This window comes from Tachysurus fulvidraco, chromosome 14 (genome assembly GCF_022655615.1).
Source record: "Tachysurus fulvidraco isolate hzauxx_2018 chromosome 14, HZAU_PFXX_2.0, whole genome shotgun sequence".
NCBI classification, from domain to species: Eukaryota; Metazoa; Chordata; class Actinopteri; order Siluriformes; family Bagridae; genus Tachysurus; species Tachysurus fulvidraco.
Genome location: NC_062531.1, coordinates 12,027,313 through 12,036,501, shown reverse-complemented (window position 1 = coordinate 12,036,501; position 9,189 = coordinate 12,027,313). Strand labels below are relative to the sequence as shown.

Genomic DNA, 9,189 nt, shown 5'->3' with positions numbered 1-9,189 from the left:
ACAAAACAAAAAAAACAATAAGAATTCTCCCCATTTTAGTATGGATGGGTGGATTTAGCTCTTGGTGTATATGCTATTATTTTCCAGATATTCTATTTTGTTTGTTTCTTCTTCTTTTTGTTTTTTAAATTTGATCTTGCAAACATTGGAGCAGAAAGGAATTAGACCATCCCAAGCTGAACCTGACTACCTCATAAAAAGTCAATTTCCTGCTCTCTGTAACATTCAGCTAAATATTACAATCGCTGTGTCTACATCATTCTATCAATCAACATTCTACTTCCTGACCCCCCCCCAACTACCCCCCCCACCGCATCCCTCCAACAAATCCCCAAAACAAAAAACAAACAAACAAACAAACAAACCATTTCACTGATCAACACTTTCAGAAGTAGTGTGCAAGATATTATCATCAGGCCAATTAATCAGAACATTATCTATATCAAATTCTTTATCTCTACTTACACTTGTTTCTAAAAGAATTAACCAATAAACCATTTGTTAACGTGAAGTCTTCTTGGATATCACACTTCATTCTGCTTTTATAATAGAATATCAGTCCAAAAAAAAAAATCAATTGAAGTATAGGTGTTTTGAATTTTCTCATAATACCTATTTCTTTTACCCTATAGAGAACTGTTATGCACTCAGTGCTATGACATTGAATTGGATTCAAGTAACTGGTAATTTTGTACTGTTAAACATCACATAGGATCAGCCAAAACGACTGAAATCTCAGTTTCAGTACTTTTAGTACATTCATCTAATTAGGGGATTTTTTTTTTCTAGAACATCAAAAGCAGGCAAAAAATTTGAAATGCTTCCAAAAATGATATACATGTGTGATATACAGACAATTATAGGCAATTTTAAAGGTTTCTGTTTTGATATCAATGTATGATTCATGGATTCAGCAACCACATCAAATGGGAAATAGTCATTTTTAAGCACTAAAAAACTTTCTTCAGTGGAAAGTAATTTATAAATATTACCGGGACACAAACATGATAAGTCATGCGATGAGTGCCGGTATGATTACAGTCTAATATACTTCAAAGACACAACTTCAAAGGTTAAACTCCAACTCGTTTTCAGGTACAGTATAGTTCTGTACTATACATCTAAACCTCCAAGAGAATCAAAGTGTTCTACAGGAAATTTCAACCTGACTTGCTCAAAATTTGCTATAACATACCAAATTTGAATTTCACCTCTCATGAGTTTTTTTTGGCCCATGGCACTTTAAGATTTAAGGATACATGCAAATATTTTTTGATTACTGTAATATATGCATTTTTTAGCAGTTATAATTTCAAATAGAAATTACTATGCCAAAGTGAGGTTTTGAAGCTTAATGGTACATGATCACTGAATTACTTGAATTACTGTTAATGACATGTTTAACTATATTCTCAGATCAATCACATTTCTGATCCTCATAAACTCATTACCACCAATGGTTTGTTATGAAAGCAGTTTTTGTCTTTAGAAAGATAGCATCATCAAGGCTGTAGTAAATAGCAATGTTTCTCAAAACATATTTGTGTTTGATTTAGTGCCTCGCATTTTAACCCTGAACCTTTTCCCTTAATAATAACACGATAAAAAAAACAATAAAAGAAACTTTCAATGAAAGAATTCATCCCACATGCCTTCAAATACCTTTTAAAACATATTAACTGTCCAATTGTGACCCACCCAAACAGAAATAAAGGAAATGATAACAGAAATGAATAAACACTTGTCTTTACATGACACAGTAAGGCTCACGGGGTAGTTGAGGTTTAGTTCTACAACAGGGAGGCAAATGGGCCAGCAGACCCTTTTTGAGGTCCTTGTTAAGAAAAAAGCAGATAATGGGGTTCACCCCTGCTTGGGCGAAACTCATCCACACCGTAGTGGAGAGGTACCGGTGTGGGATGGTACATGCTTTCACAAAAACCCGCCAGTAACAGGCCACAATATATGGTGACCAGAGCACCAGAAAAAACAGAGTGATTACGTAAAACATCCTGCCAAGCTGCTTCTCTGCCTTGAACTCCTCCATACCTAGCAGCCGTCGATTCTGGTTGTGCAAGTTCTGCCTGATACCCAACAGGGTAGGTGGCATTGGGCCTCTGCCGAAACCTGCAATCCAATTGGCTGCTGCCTGGCCAGTGGCTCCAGGCCCATGAAAGGTCCAGTTTTGGCTGATGGCAGGTACCATCTGGACGGGTTTCATCTTGCGGTGCTTGTACTCGAAGAGCAAGAGCTTCATGTAGACCACATGAGTGGCTAGAATAAGCACAGCCAGCATAAGCATGAATCCCAGTGTGTCATTGGCCTTAAAGTACCGGTGCTCAAAAATGCACTGATCTTCTTCACGGATGAACTTATAGGTGCCCACGTCAAATACGGGTGGAAAGGCCATAGCAACTGACAGAGTCCAGACCATACACACCACAGCAACGCACGTCCAGAAGGTCATACGCTTAGAGTAAAACCGATGGTGGGCAATGGCCATGTACCGTGTGACACTAATGCAGAACAGCATGAAGGCTGCATGAAAGCAGAACAACACAGCCATGAAAGCCACCACCTTGCAGCTGAGTACACTGTAGGTCCAGGTTGAGCCATTCTTGATGGACACCAGTACAAATGGGAAGCAGACTGCAGACCGAATTGTGTCAGCCAAGCAAAGATCCAATAAAAAATAGTATGGGGCCTTGTGTAGGGTTCTGTCCCTTAATACTAGCAAAGATACCACCAGGTTGCCCACTAGGCTGATGCATATGATCAGCCCTAGCAGGACAAGCTTGATATAGGTTGACACAGCTGACGAAGGCCCTCCATTCACTGTGCCACCCGTAGTAGCCACAACTGCTGCCAGGGGGTTATGGGACCCATCACTACTCTCATTTCCGTTGGCCATACCTCTTGCTGCTCTGACAGAAGAGCTTTTTTCTCTCCTTTGAACCAACACCTCCTTTACAGTCACCTCCTCCACCACCTCCTCCTCCTCCACCTCCTCCGGTTGAGCTGTCTTTCGTCCACGTGGTTGCCTCTCTTTGTTGTCTCACATGGAACAGGAGAAGCTGGTTCTGCATTGCCTCATTTTGCAAAGTTCTCTTTGGAGCTTGCTTTCAAAAATGTCTCACCTCCTGACCCTTCACAGCACCTAGAAACAACGAGAAATAATTGTTACTGTTCAGGATAAATGTTCAAAATCTCCTAGACAACCCATTTTGGAGGAAAAAAATGACCCTTCTTGGTCAAAAAAGGAAGCCTAAGAATATTTCTTCTATAGTTCCCTGTTATATGTGGCCAATGTGCCAAGATTGATTTGATGGCTAAATAGACAATTTGCTAAGGTGATTATGTCCTGAATATTGTTCAAAGAAAATGATGCATGACGTATGACAATTTGTTTGATAAATGAGCAAAATATACTCGTATACATAAACCTTTAGATTTTCTTGACTACCCGCTGAGTGTCCTTGACGTATTAGACTGTAAAGCTCTGTTATTATATGTTCAATTTTTTTAGTGATTTTAACGCTTTTTAAAATTTTCCTACAAAATTCAGAAAATTCTGAACTGTTCTGCATCCTTGGGGCTCATACCGTGCTTTAACTTGCCCATACCTTATTGCTAGCCTTTTCTTCTCATCCACCAGAGACCGAATATAGCATGTTACAGTCTACAAAGAAGTAAATAGCCACAATTTTTTCTATTAATTCTACCAAACTGCAGTTCAAACAGATGTCTTCAATCAAACAATTAACTGATCTTGAAAAGCCCTGTTCCAAATGCTGAGGAGAGTTTGGTGTCTATTGTAAAACATTAATGAACTCTATTCCTCTGGAGCCTCAGCTGGTACATTCTCACCCCCGAGCCTTATTCATTTAGTGTAGACCTATTGCAATGCTGCAAAATCTAGACAAGATCATTCACTTTCATGCTAGTTTTCTATGTGTGCAAAAAATACATACGGATGCAATTCTTGTTTCATTTAATTTGGTCTAATTTAAATTATCTGTATATGTTTATGCTTACTTCTGGGGTTGTATTATTTCAGCTCCAAATATACCTGAATCAGGTAAGCCTTTTGACGGTTGCTAGTGTTTCTTTGATGCCTGGCCAAAATTAGCCAGATTTAATTCCTTTTAAACTAAAAGGAGGTCAGGAAGAACAAAAGAAATGGATAACAAATATCACTGCCAGACCTACTGTATTGTCCTTAAAATAGTACACTGGCAAAGTATTTGGATTTACAAATTTGATGTAAACCATTAATTTAGGTGTACATCCAAAACAGAAAGATTATTAATAGAATCGGGCATCTCTCTTAAACTTAGGTGGATCAGGATCCACACATTTGTGCATGTCAGTTGTAAACATAAATCAATCAATAGTCTCCTAAAAGGGAAAAGCAGGGCTCCAGTAAACAGCTGCTGTAGCATGCTGAGGAACATCATCTGCCTTGCTCTCTGCACAGAGCAGATCAGCTGTTCCCACCACATGCAACATGGCATGCCAGCAACTAGTCTGTCACAGTGATTACCTCACTTGTTGCTAGGCTACAACACCTAACATCACGTTTGGTGTGTTGAATGTGGGTATCTCTGTAGAGAGAGAAGGAGAGGGATGTGGAGCAGGCAAGAGAGGTGGGGGAAGCTAATCATTCATGATCTACTCTGAGTCTGAGAAACCATCAAGTTAGATGTCATGATTCAACAGGAAAAGTAGAGAAATGGTTAAATGCATGTCCAGAGATTACAGATGCTAACAGGAGAAAAATTGGCCAGTATAGTGACACTGCTCTACTTACGTGCTAACACTGACCATTTCTATGAATGGCTATCAGATTTTTCCTCAGAGATGTCTGCAATTATTAAAGACCTTCTGTGATTATTACAGTGTCAGACTCCAAAAGGACAGAGAACAACCTATTGTTTTAAAGCAGTCATACTAATGTACTTCTGTTACAGCAATTACAGCAGCTTGTTGCTAAGCTACAGGATCCTTCTGCCTCATGCAGTGTGTGGTGTGTGTGTGTGTGTGTGTGTGTGTGTGTGTGTGTGTGTGTGTGTGTGTGTGTGTGTGTCTTCGTACAACTTAATGTTTTCGAATTTGTATGTGCTGAACGAGGTGGGAGGGATTGCTCATCAGATGCAATCATCTACCAAAGGAAAAAAGACTGAATGTTTTGTTTTTGTGTAGCGGCAAATTAGTCATTTAGCAATACCTGAAATTATCAGTTCTCTTAAGAAAAACAATATTAGTCTAAAATAGGTGAATTATGAATAGTCTCTCCGTCCCCTTTTTAGCTAATGTAAGATGTAAATATGATCATTTAAAAAGCCAAATCAGGTTCATGTTATAGCTTTGAAAATGTAAAAGTTGGGCACTTGCCTCATTACTACATAATGATAAAGTCTTTACAAAATCTGAAATAGATTTTAGATTGTCAGGATTTTGTCAGAAAATCACAGACACTGGGAACTGAATGTTTGTGAATTCTGGTGCCCACCTGTTATGGTGAACATTGGCTATTTCTTGCTGCATGACTTAACTTGAAAATGGTGCACTTTTTATAAATGAGTTTCTTTTTTTGCTCTTTGGGCAGTTAGGGGTTCCTCTAAAAGGGTTCTACTTAGAAGAAAACACTTAAGAGTTTGACAAAAAACCTTCAACGATTTCCCCAAAGGTACAGCCAAAGATCCCTCAAGAGGTCTAAATCTGGCCTTTTTTCTAAGAATCTGTAATGATGCCTAATGGGTGTCATCTATAATATAAAAATTGTTTGCAACAGGTGTTGCTGCCATCACTCAAATTTGGTTAGAATACATTATCTTGTTATCTAAAAACATTTTTTATCCTACTTCCAGGAAAACTAAATTTTTTACTTACATTATTATACAGGGTAAAAGAGGCTAATCACTGTTGGACTGAAGTTTAAAACCCATTACAAATAGACACCAGTTTTACAACAGAGAAACCAAAACATGGTTATGCAAACTTCGGTGCATCTTCCAGTAAATGACATGCAAATCCTCGAAAATCAAATCATACAAACTATACAATTCAGTTCAGTTCAGATATATGTACTTATAACAAAAATGTAAAAAATTAATAAAATCTTACAAATATAGTCCAATGATTTAAATGTAATACTATGACATATATGTGATTGTATCATTTTTTAACACTTATATGAACAATGTAATATATTAGTTTACTAGACAGGTTTATGGGTCCCACACCCATCCTCAAGCATTACCACTGATAACAACTCTAGCTTCATAAAGGTTTAATTTAAATCTACACCAAATAATATTGTGAAGCCAAACCAGCGACACAGTATGTAAGTAGGCATCCTTGTAACCGCGCCATTACGCAAATTAACGTGTACGTGTAGGCTTTGTAGTCTGTTTAGTCTGAAATTTCTTGTACTTATAGCGTTTGTCAGATCAGGGAGGAGTCGGATGGACTGATGTTAAGTCTGTATAGAGGCAGAAGGCCGCGCTATAGTTAAAGGCTGGATAGCAACAGCAGAGAGAGTGCGGCTAAAGGCTCTTACTATGGGAGGAGCAGGCGACACGGAATTCACCAACCAAAAGCAGACACAATCACTCCCACTGTCCCATACCTACCATTCGTTTAGAAAACGGTATTAAAAAATTTCATTAGGCCATTTTTCTGTATCTACGTTTATGCTAGGGTTTTGTGAGGGAACTGCGCTTTGATGCGCCATTTAAACATTAATGCCGAGTAGTGCGTCCAACCTGCAGCTGGTGCTCGATTTCATTCGGTCTGAATGCTATTATAATGATTCATTTCTGAGAGAGAGAGAGAGAGAGAGAGAGAGAGAGAGAGAGAGAGAGAGAGAGAGAGAGAGAGAGAGCTGGCGATGAGAGAAAAGCAGACAGTGCTAATGCGTCCAAATGCCTACGCAAAAGTGCAAACGACCTGTATAAACGTCTAAAGCATACTCATACTCATACAGAGTCATACTGATAGTGTTTATGCTGATTTCTCTCGAATTTAGATCTATGTAACTCCATGGGCCTCTTTAATCCAGGTACACAATACAGCAGCCTTGTGCGTAACACGCTGAAATAATAATTACACTTATTTTCAGTTAAGGAGATACCTTTATATCATTGATTATGCGACAAGAGATGCTAATTTGTCTATCCTTGAAAGGTTAAGAATTTCCCCCAAGACTGTATCGTTATAATTGTATAGGTTATGAGGTTATCCTAATTAGTCTAGCTTTTTTTTAAGGACATTTTTTTTAGAGAACAGTGATGAATGCAAGTCCGAAATGGAGATTCTACCTGGAAATCTCCAGTTTGTCCTCAACACAATGGCTTTGGCTTGGACAGCAGGCCTGAACGGGAGCTTGTTGCAGTTGTCAAGAACCAAAAACACACAAAAGATGCAAAAATTGTTCTTTTCCAAATGGAACACCTCGTTCAGAGAATCAAACATGAATCCAAATGTGTGATCCAGTATCGACTGTCAATTCGTTTACCAGTAACAGACCCGGAAAAAATATGATGGATGAAAAAAAAAAACAGAGAGAGAATTAATGAACAAAACGGTTACGTCTGGGGAAATAACACAAAAAAACTGTTTCGTGTCGAAATGCAAGCCCAGTTGTTCAGCCAGGGGCTCGTTAGCTTATGTAAACACGGGATTTAAAAAGCAGAAAATGTCGTTTCCTTTTTTTTCGTGTGCATGTCATGTCTTCGGGTTTTCCATAAACGCTAGCCTAAAGCCTCAGCCGTAAATTCCCATCGCACTGTGGTAGAATAAAACAAATACATGGACACTGCTAGACGGTTATATTTCGCTTTTATAGTAGCCTAATGTAAAATCCTGTAATACGCGGCAGTGTCATGTTGAGGTACGCAGTACTGTGTTCATAACGCCTTGGCGCTCCCTAATAGCATTCCAGCTCAAGATGATGCTCCCTCACAGTCTTCATTTCCATCTCTGATATTTTAACCGGAGCTGAAGCCGTGTTCCTCCGCCACAGCAACATCCACACAGCTTGTCTTGAAACGGGTTTAATCTGTCTGGTGAGTTAAGCATCTCGCGTCTCCAGCGCTGTGATCGTTGTCCTTTCGCCCAGTGCGCTCATCCTCCTCCTCCTGTGTGTGGATGTGGAGGCTACACGGCGCAAACAGGCGCCCTATTTAAAACACACAGACGCCACATACTGCCTTGGGTTTAAAAAAAAAAAAAAAAAAGCCAAAATAACTATATTACGGTCATAGGTCGCAATTCGGTGTAATGGAAATGCGACATGTTGCTTAAAAGCAAAGAGAAGTCATTAAATTTCGGACAATTGTAATGTAATGAAAATGTTCTTTGCTGTACAGTGAATAGGAAAACCCGACTCGGCATTAGTTCGGCTCTCTCTCGGCTGTTTACGGGAAAAGCCGAATGTAAGGTGCAATGACATCGGGAAGGTTCGGCCAAAACGCGCACTACTGCGTGCTTCACTGAGGAGTCCTTGTAAGATCAGCATTTCCTTTTACTGTAACGTAGGAATGGCTCTTTAAGCTAGCCTGTGTTTATATTGGCGAATAAAGAAAAATTACACAAAGAAAATACACTATATGTTTATGGACACCCAGTATACAGTATGTGTGGGTCATCCCCAAGTTGATATTACAAAGTTGGAAGCACACAGTTGTATTGGATGTCATTGTATGCTGTAGTGTTATTTCCCTTCTCTGGAACTAAGGGGCCCAAACAAATTCCAGCATACTTTTGGGTTGGATTGGAGCTCTGACCGCAACTCCAGGCCTCCTTGGAGAGCCTGACTTGATTACTGGAGTACAACATAGTTACCACATAAAGCTTACAATCACTGGAGTGCTTTATTCTGTGCAGCACAATATATTTCACTCACTGAAGATGTTAGCTCATTGCTAAAAGATATTGTCAGTATGTCAGGGTATTTAACAATTTTGTCTTCATATATATACTTTTACAGTAATGTGAAGCTGAAAAATAGGAAGAAACAGAAATAAATAGGACCTAAAAGAACATTAAATTAAATTGTTCCTCACTTACCTTCTCATCATTCACTCCTGTCTGTCCAGCAAGTGAATTTCATCATCCTCACATCTGATGTTTTGTCTTGCAATCCAAATTCACTGTGACCAGCAAAGACACGCAGTCATGAGGTTG

At 39.1% G+C, this 9,189-nt stretch overlaps 1 protein-coding gene across 1 annotated transcript; it reads right to left on the bottom strand.

Annotated features, from left to right (window-relative positions):
- Positions 1–321: 321 nt before the first annotated feature.
- Positions 322–8,378, bottom strand: gpr173 (G protein-coupled receptor 173). Its single transcript, XM_027166819.2, has 2 exons — positions 7,323–8,378; positions 322–3,157 (listed from the first exon to the last, which is right to left on the bottom strand). The coding sequence occupies exon 2, from the start codon at positions 2,909–2,911 to the stop codon at positions 1,748–1,750; it is 1,164 nt and encodes a 387-aa protein (XP_027022620.1). The 5' UTR covers positions 2,912–3,157; positions 7,323–8,378; the 3' UTR covers positions 322–1,747.
- Between the last annotated feature and the right edge of the window lie 811 nt (positions 8,379–9,189).

Excerpts from the sequence above, each read along its gene's own strand:
- gpr173 (XM_027166819.2), bottom strand. The coding sequence starts at position 2,911 with ATGGCCAACGGAAATGAGAGTAGTGATGGGTCCCATAACCCCCTGGCA.